The sequence below is a fragment of the Palaemon carinicauda genome, chromosome 17, assembly GCF_036898095.1.
Source record: "Palaemon carinicauda isolate YSFRI2023 chromosome 17, ASM3689809v2, whole genome shotgun sequence".
Lineage (NCBI taxonomy): Eukaryota > Metazoa > Arthropoda > Malacostraca > Decapoda > Palaemonidae > Palaemon > Palaemon carinicauda.
Window position 1 is genome coordinate 101,459,291 of NC_090741.1, and position 18,871 is coordinate 101,478,161.

Consider the following 18,871-nt stretch of genomic DNA (forward strand, 5'->3'; position numbering starts at 1 on the left):
CATTGTTTATATATAGTGAGTTATCCTCTTAATGGTTCATGTGGCCTACAGATCAATGTATCCCAAACCATTTTAAATGATGTAAATTATCTATATATTTGTTCATTGCTATGAGCAAATAGAGTGAGACCTTGAAGGTTTACTGTACTTATATTATAATTTAAAATTTCTTTATTACAAAGCTCTGTCACAATCAGTATTGTGGATTGTATTCTCCTGAAATAAACAAGTAAAGCTAGAAGGTCTTCAAGGACCTGAATGTGAACACGGAAGTACATCTAGATTTATATATGGATGTTTAGTATTGAGGGTAGCTTTTATTGATATATATATATATATATATATATATATATATATATATATATATATATATATATATATATATATATAGTATATACGACAGCAAAAGGCATCAGAATGATTCTGAGGAACATGCTGTTAAAAGTGCTTCATCAATTTAATAAAACGTTAACAATGAATATACAGAAAATGCTTAGGAACTTTCGTCGTCACTTTCTCATCTCCCAATTTTAACGTGAAATTAATCCTAAATTTGTAAACAGCAAGATTTTCTTATATAAAGTAGGCTTCTGATTAGTTCCTGTTATTATACATTTCACTTACAGAAGAATTTTTATTTGATAAATCGTTTGAGGAATTTTGTAAATCTGACCAACGATAATTCATTATATAATGAAATTCGATTCTTCCAGGTTGTAATTATCTGTCCTTTTCATGGCTATATAAATACTCGTATTATAAAAGACACATGTAATCTGAGAGGGTTTAAAGCCCCAGTATTCACTTACTCCTGATAAGGTGAAAGCTATTTACCTTTCACTTGATAATAGCAATTATATAACATATCAACGAATATCCAGGAACTAGAAAAAGCTTGTCTCAGAGATTAAATGGCGACAAGTTGACCATAATTGATTATAAGATGGCATATAATCTAGGATTGAGGGTGTAACCAAGATGGAAGAATTTATACACTTTATTTTCCATTGGACCTACTAAAACAACCAGTTTAGATGACACATTTCACCATAATGTGTGAGTGTGACAGATGCTATCCATATCGATATGAAAAGGACAATGATCTTGGTACTCCTTCCTAGCGGAGTTCACCAAATAACGTCATATGCAGTGAGGTCTAAAAGCTCGACCTACTTGTAACTCACCTTACTCTTCTTCCATCTTGGGTCTGACAATCTTATGATTTGCAATTAAATGATATTAGTTGATTATATATATTTGGTGTCTTACATGTTGCATGTGTTGCATAATTGTGTTGAGAACAGTCATTATTATATAACAGCCAGGAATCGATAACATGTCGCAGAATAAGCAAACTACCAGGTCGTGCGACAAAGATCCCCAACAACTCACGCCTTTCGTCAAACAACTTAAGTCCTCTCCTGGGGGAATTTGCTAAGATTAGGTTGTTCAGACAGCCTTCTGAAGATGTTTGGAGTAGTCATAGATTAACCAAATTAGCTACTGAAAATTAAAGTAATTGATGATTATGAACCTTTAACAATTTATGATAATTGCACTTAGTTTGTCTTTTTCGTTGACGGGTTGCTTTATAAGTCGTTGGTGGATCATTTCTTTGTACAGCATCGTCAATGGAATGTTTATGAATAGATCGCAGAAATTAGTTGTTGATATATATTATCAGTGGAGTAATCTCTATTTATTCTTAAGAAGAAATGATAGAAAACACCAGGTATTGAAATCATTGTGTCCTATGTAAAGAATGGCCGAAGATAAGCTGGTGAAAAAGTCTTACTCAAAATCGATAATAGAGAAAAGGGGAGGAAGACTTAGATTATATGAATGGATGGTGTGAGAGAGGTTTTGCTTAGGAATGACGACAACATAGGAAATCAGAATGTGCAATATACAGGTGGCTAATATTCAGGAAGTTTTCTAGAGGTGTTTAAGGCTCCATCTTGGGCTACCTTGAATGGGTGCCAATCGTAAAAAATATTTCCCAAAAATACACTAATCAAGACACGCTAATGAAATTTTCAGGCATTATTAGCACTATAATAAGGTATATCCTCTGTAAGTTTTATCATCCTACAGGGAAAATAAAGGATTTTATGAATAAAAATGTGAAAATCGGAGCTAGCGACTTAAAAGTTATTTGGTGACCAGTGAGAAACTAATGTCTTGAATTGAAATTCGCTCTGTCATTATGTTTGTTTATCCACCTGGAACAAGCACACAAAGTTTTATCAAAATTGAACAGTAAATAAGCACACAGCAAGAAAAAAACGAGCAATAACTTTAGTGAGAGCCCGGCTGGTGATGGAGGGATACCTAGAAATAAATATTCACCAAAAATTAAAATCTCGATTTAGGGAAAAAACCTTCTGTGTTTTTGTAGGTATTATGTCACTTGATGGCCTAAAACATCTAAATATTATATTACTTAAGGCATAAGAGCAGGACAAGCAAAGAAATACACCCCTCTCCCGAAAAAGAAAAAACGAGAAATTATGATTTTTGTCTGATGACAAAAATATTGGATATAAAATCATAGTCATCCCTGGACCCATTTTCTTTCATGCCACCGGTATGAGAAAACGACTTTGAACAGTTTTTAAGGGGTAAGCTATAAAAATTAGACAATTACTAATGATATTTCGTATTTTTACTATTAACATAAGGGGGGCGTTAATGACCAGGGGGGGGGGGGGCATTATAGAGGCTGGAGATGAATTCTACATATATCACGGCCTTCTGATAGGCAAAAGGAAGACTTTTAGCAAAGACAAAAAAATTGGCAAAAATCACCCTCTCAAGGTGGAGACAACCCTTATTCAAACTATATATTTATTTTTAGAAGTGATAGCTGTTTAGCCTATTAAAAAGAAACCAAAATTAGTGGAAACTAACAAACCTAATTGGATATATATAGTATGCATATATATATATATATATATATATATATATATATATATATATATATATATATATATATATATATATATATAAATATATATATATATATATATATATATATATATATTTATATTTATATATATATATATATATATATATATATATATATATATATATATATATATATATATATATATTTATATATATATATATATATATATATATATATATATATATATATATATATATTTATATATATATATATATATATATATATATATGCATATATATATATGTATATGTGTGTGCCCTAATTGTTGTATGTAGATATGTGTTGTACGTTAATGAACTCTATAATCATGAGAATTCCACAAAAACCTATAACTCGTCATGTTGTTGTTGCAAGATTGCATTTTGATAATGAGGGGAGTTTAGTTGCCTTTGTGCGCTCAAGTAGACAAGGCTCTCGTACTTGAGAGAGTGATAGCTGTGTACAGCATAGTGTACTTACAAACTTTTTTGTAATAAAGAGAAGAAAACCCATATTCCAACGTCTCATTATCCGTCTACATGGGACATATTGGTATCCAGTGTAAAAATGTGTCTCTTTGTGTATGCTATGAGCGAAGTTGTTCCTTGAGAGGGTAAAATAAAAGTTCAAGATACCTAGATACGCGAGAACTAACGAAGGAGACACTGCTACTGCGGGAGATGAAAATGGAGAAGCAGTGTATAGCGTTGCCGATGAGAATATAGATAGGAAATTAGAACGCAAGAATTGAAAAATAAGTTAGCAAATTTAAAACAACTAATGAACAGATTCTTGATTGAACGAGAAGAGGAGCGGCAAGCAACCAGAGCATATCTGACGTACATAAAGGAAGTTCGAACGCACACAAGTGAAAGCATACATGCACAGCCAAGTGAAGATACGCAAATCGTAGTTCGAAAGTAGCCAGAACTCCAGGCAAGTGTTAGGCCTTTTGATGATCAACAGCCTAACGAAGGGTTTCAATTGATTGAAGTGATTTTTAGAGACTTTGAAGTAGCCACATTTGAGTGGTCGGAAAGAGAAAAAGCCATTCAAGTAATTAGGTTGCTGAAAGATTCTCTGGCAATGGATGTAATGTGTTGGCCACATGACAGTTTAAGAAGTTATACTAAAATAAAACGACATTTAATTGAGAAGTATGCCTTGACTGATGCGAGAAAGGGAGACATAAAAGAAAATTACAACCCCAAAATTCGGGAAGGTGAATCCGTTCTTGGTTTTACAACTCGCATTTTTCGGGATTGCGATTCGTTTGCCACAAGGCAGTTTAACAAGTTATAATGAAATAAAACAACGTTTAATTGAGAAGTATGCATTGCCTGATGCGAGAAAGGGAGACATATAAGAAAATTACAACCCCAAAGTTCAGGAAGGTGAATCTGTTCTTAGTTTTGCAACTCGCATTTTTCGGAATTGCGATTCGCTTGCTACCTGGAGTGCCAATCTCCCAGAAGGTGATAAAAAACCGATCACCCGTAAACATATTCGCAGATTAGTAAACCCGTATTTATGTGGTTATTTGTTCGATGTCAATCGCTCGTTAGCAGACATAGTGAGCGCAATACAAAATATTTTAGACAGTTTGCCAGAAGAAAAATGACTTGGAATAACTAGCCCGATTCCGAGAAGTTGGCGACCATGAGAGGCACTCGACCCCCGAAGAGGGTTAGGGGAGGACGCAGTCAGCAGGTTAGAAGACGCTGGCAGTGTGGGGGAGAGGGGCACCGACAAGTGGAGTGCCCCACCCAAGGATCCCTTCTGTTCCACTTGTCAGGCCTACCGTCATCTATCTCGGAGTGCTTAGCAAAAATTGCCCATGGCGGGGGGCTGTGGCACACGTACACCTCCCCAAGCCCAACATCCAAAGAAAAGGAAACAGAGGAATGGGGAGACGAGGGAGTTCGATGCCCCCCCAGCATGACATCACAAGCAATAGCCGAGGCAGCACTTCCATCAATGACAGAGTTAGACCAGGCACTGGGACCTTCATCAGTACCCCCGACCTCACCCCCCCCCCCCCCAGCAACAGGAAGCAGCGGCAATACAGCTGAGGTCATTGGCCCGTGCCCCATATCTCGTAATGGCCGGCTATGAATGTTAGCAGTTAGTATTGATCTACCAGATAAATCCATTCGAACCCTGATCGACACAAGAGCAAGCGTTTCACTGTTTGAAAAAAGATTCTCCTCAACCTCACTACAGTCAGTGGCATCCATCGTCCTCGACACGCAAGGAGGAAATAAACTTTTCATAAACCATACCTAGGGAATTCCAGGAATCGAGGCTATCCTAGGAATAAATTTTATTTCATGTAATCAAATGTGCATTTTTGGGGGAAAAGATGTAATAACAGTAAAAGCAGAAGGGTACATTTTGGCAATAGAAAGTCATGAGAGAGTAAGTGCTTGTACGGGCTTGGAGAGACATTTTAGTAAGGTAACAGCTGTACCTGAGAGGAGAGAAGTGTTGTCTCACCAGACACTTACGAGCAAATCAGTGACCCCGTGCAGCACTCCTCTGGAAGGATCCAAGGTCGTTGTTAAACCCCATGACAATTGGGCCCATATGATTTTAGAGGGCTTATTGGAAACAAAAGAAAATAGAGCTGATATAACGATAGTTAATTTGTCAAATAAAAAAGCTGTGTTAGGAAGTGATTCTGTGTGTGAGTTAGAGTTATGTGAAATTGCTAATAATGGGATGTTGGGAGCCACAACTCCAGCCCGCACAGACGAACGCACTCAGAATTTGATTATGCAAGCGCGAAAACTATGTCCGTCAGAATATCAGCCTATAGTTAATGACATTCTCAATGATTATTCCGATATTATTGCAATTGGAGATGAGCCACCTTGGAGGCTAGATAGATTTCCCTGTAGCATTGAAACTGGGCAGGCGGAGCCAATTAGGTCAAAGCCTTTTAAGGTATCCCTTCATTTCCAGGGGGAGATATAAAGGGAAATTAATAAATTAAGGGAACAAGGGATAATCGAGGAGAACGAATCCCTTTGCCCTTCTGCAATTGTAGCTGTTAGGAAAATTGATGGCTCGGTAAGATTGTATGTTGATTATAGGAAGTTGAATGCAGTCTCTAAGGATAATGCATTTCCATTGCCCTCGATCGAAGAATTACTTATAAAAGAACGGGATAGTAAATATTTTACAACTGTTCTATTTAAAATCTGGATATCATCAAATACCCATTCAGGAAGACAGTAAATGTAAAACGACATTTATAGCTAACGATCAACTATTTCAGTTTAACTTTCTTCCTTTCGGTGTTAAAAATGCTCCAAGTAATTTCTCTAGAGTAATGATGGCAGTTTTGTCTCCCTTAATTGGCCATAATGTTCTTGTTTATTTAGACAATATCAGATTTACGATATCATAACTACGGCCGAAGAACATAATAATAATATTCATAAAGTTTTAAAAGCATTGTGACGTAAGGGTATGAAAAAAAATTTGTCAAAGTGCCAATTTTTCTGTAAACAGGTCGAATTTTTAGGTCACATAATAACCCCAGAAGGTATCCAACCCTGCCCCAGTAAAGTAGTGGCTATTAGAGATTTCCCCAGGCCAAGTAACTGTAAGGAAGTAGCTGGGATCCTTGGGCTCGCTGGGTATTACCGTAAATTCATAAGAGTTTATTGGAGAGATAGCAAGACCCTTAGATACTTTAGAGAAACAAAGAGTAATAAATTGGGGAGGGGAAGAAGAAAGGGCCTTCAAACCATTTGAAAGCTGCCTTAACTAGCAATGAATTACTCGCATATCCTAGATTTGATTGCCCGTTTTTAGTGACAACAGATGCGAGTAGCGTAGCTGTTGGTGGCAGGGTTTCTGAACGAGATGATGATGGCAGAGAGCGACCCATTTGTTTTGCTTCCCGGGCATTAAAAGGGGCAGAAAAGAATTATAGTACATTTGATCGAGAGGCTTTGGCTATTCTTTGGGTTCTGGAGAGGCATCGGTTCTTTTTATTAGGTCAGTCGATTGAGCTGCAAAGTGATCATCGCCCTTTAAGTGATTTGTATTATAAAAATGATTTGACCTCTCGACAAATGAGTTGGATTGAAAGAATGTTAGAGTTTAATATAAAGGGTTTTCACCACGTAGAAGGTAAAGCTAACAAGGTAGCTGATGCTCTCTCAAGAGGTGCAGTAATAGGAGTTACAGCTAGGGCACAAAAGAGGGATGAAAATCGTAACCAAAATGTTGAAGACCCCATCAAAATAGAAAAAATAGAGAACAGGATGTGAATTATCCCAAGGAATAAACGGAATACGGTAGAGGAGAGAGAGAGAGAGAGAAAGAGTTGTAGATATAAGGGAGAGAGAGAGAGAGATTTGAGCATTGAAGGTGAATATATGTGGGTGACCGAGGACATGACCAGGGGTGTCCAGAATGAATGCCCTGATGATGCAAGTTTCATTGACTTGGGAGGTTGGGACATGAAAGAAATCCGAGAAGGACAAAAAAAGAGGAATGGATGGAAAGAGTGCGAGCAGTGATTAAAGGGGAATCGAAGAGTTATCCGTCATTTCTGAATGTGCTTCGTGAGATTTTTTTTATAGAAAATTATATCTTATAATGTGCTTACGAGAAAAGGGGAGGGGAATTTTGTGCATGGGTAGTTCTTCCTCCCTCTTTATTTAACCGTGCCATCCACATTGTACATGCAAGTCCGTATGCAGGGCATTTAGGGATTGATAAAACATTAAGGAGAGCATGTGAATCCTTCTTTTGGTTAGGAATGAAAAAATCTGTAGAAAATTATATGGAAGGTTGTCATACTTGTAACTATTTCAAAAAACATAAAAAAACTGTACCAGAAGCCAGAAAGTGGCCTGTGATTCCTATTAAATTTTATAGAGCGCATATGGATGTGATAGGACCATTTCCCACTGGTTTAAAACAACATAAGTATATGTGATATATGTGTATTTGTGGATGCATTTACTCAGTACACTCATACTTACGCAATGTTGGATAAATCGGCAAATTCCTTAGCCCAGGTGCTCTGCTCTTTCATTACTAGGTTTGGTTGCCCGAAAATTTTGATAAGTGGTAATGGTCTCGAGTATAAAGAAGGTGGCGAAATCGGTCACGGACTTGAAAAAAATTGAACACTTTCCACTGACCACATAAAGACCTTCAGCCAAGGGCTTGGTGGAATCGCATAATAGGGAAGTAGTGCGAATTTTACGTTACTTAGTGGCTGATAACCCCCTTCATTGGCATGCCAAGCTTCCTAGAGCTGAGCTAGCTTTGAACATTGCATAAAATACTTCGCTCAGGGACATGCCTTTCTTTTTAGTGTATGGACAGGATCCTATGTCACCATATACAGTCCTGATTAATTCGCAACAATTGTCAAATTATTCAACTGAGCAATACCGTGTATATTTATTAAATTTATTAAGGAGATTAATGAACATCACTGAAAGGTTATTGAAAAGAGCTAATAAAAAACACAGCTCAGAGTATGATGGTCAGTTCAAAACCTCACCGGTAAAAGTATTTGTGGGCGATCATGTGTATTTGAAACGATTACAACCTAGGAAACACAAACTGGAGCCAGTGTATTTGGGTCCGTAACGAGTAAAGATGGTTAAATCTAACACAGTTGTGATACAAAGCACTATTAATGGTACAGTGTCTGAACATCATCAGGTACTCATACAATTGGTGCCTGAAGAGGTAGTTTTCAAAAGTGTTCCTCCTTTCCCCTGCAAACGTGACATTCCTCGAGTTGATAAGCAGAATTTTTTTTCCTTTTCTGTTGTTGTTGTTTGAACAGACCTCATTTCTTCTTTTGGCGTGTTTTTTTTAAATAAACTTGATGATAATGTGTTCTTATATTGATGCTTAATGTATACATAAAGTGTTGTGGTAGTTTTGCTGAGTGTGGCAATACGTATGACAAACTGTTAAGTAAACTTAAAAACAATCAGAGGTTAAATAGATCAAGTGAGATCTGTCAGGCAGATGCTGTATTATTCCTTTTATTTATATGATTCCTGGTTGCTGGGGCCGGGGCGGTTCCCGAATGGCAAGTGGCTGCAGGATTGAAGTTCAGCCTTGAGGATGGGCAGTGTTAGAGAATGTGTAGCTGTGAATATCTTATATTTAATGTTATAAGAGAAGGGTGGGAAGATGAATGATTTTCTCGGGAAAACGGCTAGTGGTCACCATGTGATAGTTGCAAGTGCTAGTGTAGTAGTGATTTAAATAAATGGTGAAACGGTGGTGGTGAGTTGTGTTGTAAAATTGCGGGATGAAGGAATATCTATTCCTACCTCTATCTCGACCAAAAAGCCCGTATTGCCTGCAACCAGAGGGAGGTTATTGATGAGGTAGTGTAAAACTGATGTCATTATGATTTTTTTCACTTTGGGTATTCTGTATATTAGTTGCAGAGGTCTTAAGAAGATAAGTGTGGAATTATTTATATTGTATTGTGTACATTTTTACATGCAATATTTCATTTTTTATTTTTTTGAGGGGGAATGTGATTTATTTTTTGCTGGGTGATTTCTATATATATATTTTATGTTGCATTTCTGTTTATTACATGTCATGCCTATTCCAGGTCGTTGTATCCTCCATATATCTTAGACTAGTGAGGGTGAGTACCCACCTCCTCCCAGATTGAGGAGGTTGGGCGGGGGGAGTAATGTCCTAATTCTTGTATGTAGATATGTGTTGTACGTCAAGTTAAATGAACTCTATAATCATGAGAATTCCACAAAAACCTATAACTCAGTATGTTGTTGTAGCAAGATTGCATTTTGATAGCGAGGGAAGCTTAGTTGCCTTTGCGCGGTCAATTAGAGAAAGCTCTCGTACTTGAGAGAGTGATAGCTGTGTACAGTATAGTGTACTTACGAACCTTTTAATAATAAAGAGAAGAAAACCCATATTCTGACGTCTCATTATCCGTGTACATGGGACATGTGTATGTATATATATGTATATATGTATATATATATATTTATATATATATATATATATATATATATATATATATATATATATATATTTATATATATATATATATATATATATATATATATGTGTGTGTGTGTGTGTGTGTGTTTGTACACTGAAGTTCATAAAGCTAATTTTGCGATGCCATTGCATGAGTCATTTCCTTAAATATCTCTTAACTAGCGAGTCTTTAGAAAATGTAAGCGATTATTGTAGTTTTAATTTTATATTCATAACAATGATACCATGCATTTTAAAGGTTTTATAGGTAAATATGGATAAATAACCAGATCAAAATCTTAAGGAATTTATTACTTAGAACAAAGTTTTCTTATCATAAAATTTCCATCAAAACTCATCAATGCCGACAATGCAGTAGTAGAACTGATTTGCCTTTGAAACAGCTCTCCAATTCATACAATATCCATATGGGTTCTGATCCAATCTAAGTAACCTAAAGGAACAAAAGAAAATATTGCCATGAATATTTTTTTTTACTTACAGAATGTTAGTAGATAAGTTTTCAAAATGTTAGCTAATATATTTTCAAAAGAAAATTGAAAGACGTTGAAATATTTAATAAATAAATAGAGTTGGAGGTAACTCACTTGTGACTCGTACGTAAACGTCTGGATAAGATGGACTGCAACCTTCAATACCGAAGGAAACTATTCCGATTTGTTCCGTAAATGTTTTTTGTTGATACATTAATGGCCCTCCCGAATCTCCCTGTAATAAAAGATAATCCTTTAATATTTAATCTGCTTGAGCTATCATCCAAGGACATAATACCCAAGTACAAATATGGCCTTTGTTAGAATTTTATAATGTAGCAATCTACTGGGATTTTTAAAAGTAAAATGCCACTTTCTCAAAAAAGCAAAGGATTTAATGAGATGGACCTACCATTATTAACTTATGTATCAGAAACTTGGAGCCCTACTAAAGTCTTAGAACATCAGCTACTTACAGGTCAAAGAGCACTGGAAAGAATAATGATGGGAATAACACAAAGAGACAGAAAATCGCATCATGGATCAGGGAACAAACTAAAGTCGGAGAAATTCTAACAACATGTCAGACAAAAGATATGGACATGGGCAGGATATATAATGAAATGGGCATGGGAGGGACATAAAATGAGAATGACAGATAATAGTTGGACATTAACAATGACCGAATGGGTCTCTAGAGATTACAAAAGAAGCAGGGGAAGGAAGAAAAGATGATGCATTGACCAACTAAGAAAGTTTGCAGTTGTGGACTGGCATAGAAAGACCAAAAAAAAAAAGAAATGAAGCAAGTGGAAGGAAATGTCTGAGGCCGTATTCCTCTAGTGGACTAGATACGGCTGATGATGATGATAATGATGATGATGACACTCTACCAAGAGTTTTATGAAGTAGGCTAGTTATGAGTTAAGAATCGACAGTCTTACACTACAGCTGTTGCCTGATGCTTCGTTGTTGGATAAAGCACAGATCATCTTATCACTGATGTGTTGAGGATAAAGGTATTTCTTCTTGCATTCTTCAACCGTCACTGTTGTCATCCCAACTTCAAGGAGAACAGGTGAGGACGAGTTATACATATCTAAGAGAAGAAGGATAAACTTTAGGAGGCTTCCAAGTAAAATAGACTTTACCTCACTTTTATATATCTCATTTCCATGTTACTTATTTTCCATCACTAACTCCATCACTAACTAAGTGTGGTACCTAAACCATAGTCCATATTAGGATTGGTATGTAGCCCTAACAGTGATAACTATACTTAATTATCGCTTAGAAAAATAATAAAACTCTTTCTCTTCCATTATCTTAACTATTTATTAATTAAAGCTCCATTCAAAATATTTTTTTATATTTTTTGTTGAATTACAATACGGTGCTGTGGGAGCAAGAACATGATCCCATATTTGTTTTTAAGCTGTCGTGATAAAAGTAAAATTAAGTAGATTTGTTCAGTTCTAGGTTTCTTAAAATTATAATGAAGCATACTCTACATTTGCCAGTTAATGTATTTGTGTCGTTGTTTGCTGGTGTGATTTGAGTATGTTTTCGAGAAGTAACCAATAAACAGGAGGATAATCTCAAAGTATTTACGATGGAAGTCTACGATCAGCTACCTATTTCTTCACATCATAATATAAAATATACACTCACCTCCTATAGTCAGTCCCCATCCGCAAACAATGGCCTTTACATTGTCGTAGCTATAAAGAGAATCGGAAGGAAGGCAGATAGGCGAGATGGTGTTGTCGACGTCGAAGGGAATAGGATCAGCCACTTTGATGATGGCAATGTCATTTGCTAAGGTTATGTCATTGTACTGCTCATGCAGTATTATCTGTTGAAGAATTAAAGTTGGATGGTATTATTGGAAGCTTTTCAAAGTGAGATTGAGCCTCTGTGTTCAGTACTACAGTTTAGCATTATTTGAATATTACCTAGTAAATACTTAAGAAGAAAAAGGAATAAGGAAAATGGTCGAAATTTACCTTATCAATCTTGAGATACTTGGCTGTATCCGATGTCTTTCTAAAGTCATTCATTCCGACGACGGCCCGTACTTTAGAAAAATCGCTGTCCCAGATGACAATCAATTAATGAAAATGTAAATAAATGAATGAAGAGCTGGTCAAAGTGGAATATTGTATGGTTATCTTTCAAGTTTCTTTATCTTGCAATGTGAAAAAGATAGTCTTATTTGGTGATGTTCATGAATAGATTAAAAGTCAAATATGTGTCAAAACTTCAGCATAAATGAAAGCTCTTCAAAGCTTTTGGATGGATGAATCTTATGTTAGAACACTTGAAGATACCTGTACTGGAAGTACAACAATCTAAAAGTACATAGAGATGGCCTAATAATTGATTTGATAATAGATACAGGAGATTTTATAGTAGTGAAACTGGTTAAACTTAACACAAAAGGTTTGCAAGAATGTTCAATGCCTACAGTTTGGAAAATAATTTATCATTGCAATGATGTACAAAAAGGAAGGTATTTACAAAGATCATATTAGGATAACAAAAAGACAGCTAGACTTTAATCCACCAATAGAGCAGGCTGGATTTAAAAGTGGGTATCCGACAACTGACTATCAATATAAGTAACAAACTAATGGAAACCACTATGTATGGCATTTATAGACTGTGAGAAAGCTTTTGATTCTGTCAAAACTTCATCAGTAATAAAAGCCCTTCAAATACAAGGAATAGATGAATTTTATGTTAAAACAACCATCGTAAAACTATGAGATAGTGAGAAAATTCTGATTTAGGAAGGAGTTAGACAGGGAGACTTCATCCCTCCTAATTATTTTCAGCATGCTTAGAAGATTTTAAAAACTTAGATTGGGAAAATATATGAATTAACATTAATGGGGAATACCTTAACAACATGAGGATTGTAGATGACATAGCTATTTTTAGTGAATCACCGGAGGAATTGCAAAAGATAATAGAAGATTTGAGCAGAGAATGTAGAAATATAGGATTGAAATATAATATGAATGAAACCAAGATAATGTTCAATGAAAATGCAGAGAGACAACAAATAAGGGTTATGGACGAACCTCTAGAGATTTTTAATGAATATATGTACTTAGGACAGACAGTAGGTGTTTCTCCAGGACATGAGACCAAAAATTGAAGAAGGATAAGCATGGGATGGGGAGGTTTTGGTAAACAAAATAAAGTTATGAATTGTAAAATACCACTTTCTCAAAAAAGACAAGATATCCTAGAAATAATCTTGTTACAACTCAAAGAACTATGTAAAGAATAATGATGGCATTCAACAGTAAGAGACAAGGTAACAGCAGCATTGATACGAGAGAAAACCAAAGTAGAGGTTATTCTAACAATATGTAAGAAAAAGAATTGGACATGGACAGGCCTTATAATGAGAATGACAGATAATAGATGGACACTGAGAATAACAGAATGGGTCCCTCGAGATTGCGAAATAAAGAACAGAATACGATGGATTGACAAACTAAAAATTTTCTGGTATAAACTGGCATAGAAAGACTATAAACATACGCGAGTGGAAGGACATGCCTGAGTCCTTTGTACTGCAGTCAAGTAGTAACGGCTGATAATGATGATGACCTTACATAAGCTCATTACTAAATTTCAAATGAACGAGGTATTATCTTTGAATTTAGATATGGAGACAATAGGCATATTAAATCATAGGTAAAAGTACTCATAGATTTTTAGGAGCTCCATACAGAAAAATAGTATTACCCTTAATTTGAAATATGCTTGAAATAAGCAGAATTTAATCACACATAGAACACTAGAAGTAGGCATAGAATAGTTTACAAGCTTTCGACGTAGAAGCAGTGAGCAGCTGTAAGTATGTGGTGGTTGCTAATGATGGATCCTCCACAGAAAGGGAGGTTATTTGGAATAAGGAACCCCACTTGCCAGGGGTACTCGTGGGGCAACGCTTCTGTGCCCCCAACGATTCTCTCCACGTTCCTTTTGCCACAGGCTGAAGAAAGACAAAGGATTTGGATTGAACAACTGCTTTCCACGTTCGTTTTCGTTGTTTGAGTATTTCCCTTCATGTGTTTTTATCTTAGACCAAAGGAATCCAAATATGTCCGTGGAAAGAAATGATCTTTGTAAACACCAGATTTTCCATTTCTAGTCAAGTCCCGAAATACAAGTTACTTAACGAGGAAAAAATATGTGCAGTTTTTTGTTAACTGATATAAATAGTCACTTGTTAAGATATCTGTATCATATACAGAGCTACGAATACGCACATAACGCACTCATATATATATATATATATATATATATATATATATATATATATATATATATATATATATATATATATATATATAAACATATATACGCACTCCACACATGTATATATTCAATACACATATATAAATGCGTATATATGTATTTATATACATACGTGTGTGTTTAAGGAAAAGAATTAAGTTATAACTGAATAAAGAGAATATGTTGTCATCATCTCAAATAGATTAGATAAATCAAGGAATTGATAGAAATGAAACAAATGAAATGAAACGCAGTACTTACTCGTTGCTAAGATTTTGCATTGCAAGTTTCCATTGTAAGACGAAAGTGTATTTTCTGCCTTAATCTTCAGAAAGGTTCCAGCTTGTCTGTTCTTCAGGCTATAGGTCCTACTGCAAAGCCTGTCCAGAATTCATAGGATATCAGGTATTGTGTGTGTGCATGTATATATATATATATATATATATATATATATATATATATATATATATATATATATATATATATATATAGATAGATAGATAGATAGATAGATAGATAGATAGATAGATAGATTGATAGATAGATAGATAGATATAATATATAGCTTGTTCTCCAAGCTATAAGCCTGTCCAGAATTCATATATATATATATATTAAGAATCGAGTAGTGGGGTTTTTAAATTATCTAAAGATAATAAATGAATTGAAATTGCCTCTGAGGTAACAAGAACTACCACATACATTTTTGACAAACTCTGCAAAATATATATATATATATATATATATATATATATATATATATATATATATATATATATATATATATATATATATACATATATATATGTGTATATATATATATATATATATATATATATATATATATATATATATATATATTGCAGAGTATGTCAAAAATGTATGTGGTATGTCTTGTTACCTCAGTGGCAATTTCAATTCATTTATTATCTTTAGATAATTTAAAAACACAACCACTCGATTCTTTATCAAAACATGATTAACTCACAATACTTTAATAAAACATAAAACCATGCAATACTTTTTCTAGACATTAAACACTTTCAATACATGTTCAACACATGAAACACTTATACTGTAATACTTTTTATTAAATGAAACACTTTACTATACATTTTCACGACAAGAAACCCTTTCGATACTTTTCCAATACATGCAACCACCAAAAGGAGGAATTAGACCTACCTCAAATTGATGTGTTTGTACCCAATCAGCACTTGTCCATCACCGCAGTCAAGCGAATTCTTATATGACTTCAGGTCACAGCTGAAGACGATAGAAGAAGCAGGACTTGAGTCTTCTGAGATCTGAAGTGAAACATATCTTAAGAAAAGTGTTATAGCCAGAGCATTATCAGTGTTTCAATACCTAGGCCTTTTAGACAAATTTTTCAAATAACGTGAAAAGTAACTTTAGGTCATGGATTTTTTTTCTTGGTAAGAAAAAATAATTTATTGAAGCAGAATTGCGCATTACCATTTTTACTTTGTTTCTGACTTGTTTTAGAATCGAAAGGAAAGATTCCTTCTCCTGTCTCACCTTATATTCGATGTATTTCGATGTCTGTCTGTCTCGGAAAGTGAAGGAAAATGACGCTGTCTCACCGGGCTCCAAGATCACAGTTTCCTTGCCTAGTATGAAACAGAAAAAATGTTAGGAAACTCATTTTTAATTCAAAATATGTGAAATTCCCAAATGCAACATACACAATGTCCTTAAATGTCCCAAAATTCTAGAGGGGGGAATGGCAATCAGACATTTCCACTGCTGTAAGAGAAATTGATAACATCTTCGCCCTACTCTTGTTTTAAGAAATTATATTGTCCAATAAAAGCCAACTGTTTCAAAACAGTTAAATAGAACTTGTTATAGTTTTCAAAGGCCTTTGAGCTAAAATGTTTCCCCAAACTTACCATCATTTGAATTATCCTTCCAATCTTCTTCTAACACCGCGTGAGTAGCAAATCCAGCTTCCTCGTCTTCTGGAAGCATTTCTGGATAATCGTCATTTCTTGATGGAAAAGCTTCGTTAAAGGACACATTTTCATCCCATCTGTTTCATAATAAAAAAATAAATAAAATAAAAAATACAGGACAGTTCATTCATAATGAATGAGTAGCACACTTGACCCTACATAGATTATACAAATACCAATTTAGCCTAATTGTGGGATTATAATCCAAATGTGAGATTGGAGGTATAAATATTCACAATAAAAACAAATTCACAGAAATTACTTACATTAACCTCAGAGATTCAGTTTCCCTTCCCATCTGGAACAATGAATCATCTAAATTTAAATGTGGTACTCAAGAATGATGTCGAATAAATTCACATGCAAGACAATTTCATAATCTTAGTACTTTGGAGTACAAGAATGAGTATATTTATTGTTCTTACGAGGAATAGGAGAACCGGGATCTTGCAAAGTATGTGCATTGCGAATGGGGATGGTGGATGGAAACCTTTGCTTCAAAGCTCTTCAGACTTGGTTTTTTTCTCTGCCAGAAAACCCTTCAGGACTGATCCTTCACCACAAAGCTTCTGAGGACTGAACTTTTGCCAAAATACTGATCAGGGCTGGGCGATGTCTCTCTCCTCTTGTGGCAGCCACTGGTCTTTCAGGTCTATTTATACAGAGTAACCCCTTATAACTCCCCTTCTTAGGGGTACCCTTCTAACCTAATGATCTCTTTACATCATGAAAGGGATACTTTCTGATGACCTCAATTAAGGCGGAAATGTCATGAAAGACTGATCATAAAATATAATCTTCTACAGAAGCCGGAAAACGTATTTTTCGTTTTTTACCAATAATTGGAAAGGTGTTAAGTTTTGTGAAAAGGAAAAAGAGAATAATGTGAGTGATTGGAAGAAGGAATCCCAATTAACCCGAGCAGTGTATCACAAGCAGTCGATGACCCCACCTTTGACCGAGCCTCTGGTCCCAATGGTGTGTGGAATTAGTTTGACAGAAGCATCTGCTAAAGAATACTAATTAGGGTCATAATTTCCACTAAAGGAAAACACTCCTCAATAACTTAAAGGCTCACATCTTACACATGTACATATAACTATGTACGTATTTATGCACAAGCTATCTCTCTCTCTCTCTCTCTCTCTCTCTCTCTCTCTCTCTCTCTCTCTCTCTCTCTCTCTCTCTCTCTCTCTCTCTCTTATATTAAAACACTTGAAGATATCTATACGGGAACTACAGCAATCCTAAAACTACATAAAGATAATGTGAAAATTCCGATTGAGAAAAGAGTTAGACAGGGAGACCCCATCTCTCCTAAATTATTCGCAGCATGTCTAAAAGAAATGTTTAAGAATTTAGGTTGGGAAAATATAGGAATTAATATTTATGAGGAATACCTCAACAACCTAAGATTTACAAATGACATAGATGTGTTTATTGAATCATCGGAAGAATTACAAAAGATGATGGAAGATTTAAATAGAGAGAGCAGAAATGTAGGACTGAAAATGAAGAGTAAAACTAAGATAATGTTCAATGAAAATGCTGAGACAACAAAAGAGAGTTATGAACAAGACTATGGAGAATGTTAATGAATTTACATACTTAGGACAAACAATAAGTGTTTCCCTAAGAAACGAGACCGAAATTAATGGAATATGCATGAAATGGAGAGCATTTTGTAACCAAAATGAGATTATGAAACTTAAAGGCCACTTTCTCTAAAAAGAAAAGTATTTAATAAGATAGTACTACCAATATTAACTTATGGATTAGAAACTTGGAGCCTTACTAAAGCCTTAGAACATAAGCTAGTTACAACTCAAAGAGGTATGGAAAGAATAATGACGGAAATTACACTAAGAGACAGAAAAAGAGCAACATGGATACGAGAGCAAACTAAAGTAGAGGATCTTCTAACAACTTGTCAATAAAAAGATGGACATGGGTAGGACATATAATAAGAATGAGAGACCATAGTTGGATATCAAGAATAACAGAATGGGTCCCTAGAGATTGTAAAAGAAGCAGAGGAAGGAAGAGAAGACGATGGGTCGATGAACTAAGGAAGTTTTAGGGCATGAACTGGCACAGGAAGACCATGAACCGAAAAAGTGGAA

The 18,871-nt window shown here is 35.1% G+C and overlaps 1 protein-coding gene across 2 annotated transcripts; it reads right to left on the reverse strand.

Annotated features, from left to right (window-relative positions):
• Nucleotides 1-10,291: 10,291 nt before the first annotated feature.
• Nucleotides 10,292-17,363, reverse strand: LOC137656148 (chymotrypsin B-like). 2 transcript variants are annotated; one of them, XM_068390321.1, is made up of 12 exons: nt 17,174-17,363; nt 17,015-17,046; nt 16,686-16,783; nt 16,312-16,403; nt 15,958-16,079; nt 15,034-15,152; nt 14,296-14,467; nt 12,462-12,546; nt 12,127-12,310; nt 11,400-11,554; nt 10,570-10,690; nt 10,292-10,415 (listed from the first exon to the last, which is right to left on the reverse strand). In XM_068390321.1, exons 1-12 carry the CDS (start codon nt 17,210-17,212, stop codon nt 10,375-10,377), a joined length of 1,260 nt encoding a protein of 419 aa, XP_068246422.1. In that variant the 5' UTR covers nt 17,213-17,363; the 3' UTR covers nt 10,292-10,374. The 2 variants fall into 2 exon arrangements, with proteins under 2 accessions (XP_068246422.1, XP_068246421.1); XM_068390320.1 differs by having other exon boundaries at nt 16,686-16,825.
• Between the last annotated feature and the right edge of the window lie 1,508 nt (nt 17,364-18,871).

Coding starts and splice junctions, on each gene's coding strand:
- LOC137656148 (XM_068390320.1), bottom strand. CDS start 17,212: ATGCACATACTTTGCAAGATCCCGGTTCTCCTATTCCTC. Junction 16,404..16,685: donor GAAGGATAATTCAAATGATG/GTAAGTTTGGGG, acceptor GTTTCATACTAG/GCAAGGAAACTGTGATCTTG. Junction 12,547..14,295: donor TGCTTCTACGTCGAAAGCTT/GTAAACTATTCT, acceptor CATCTGGGACAG/CGATTTTTCTAAAGTACGGG.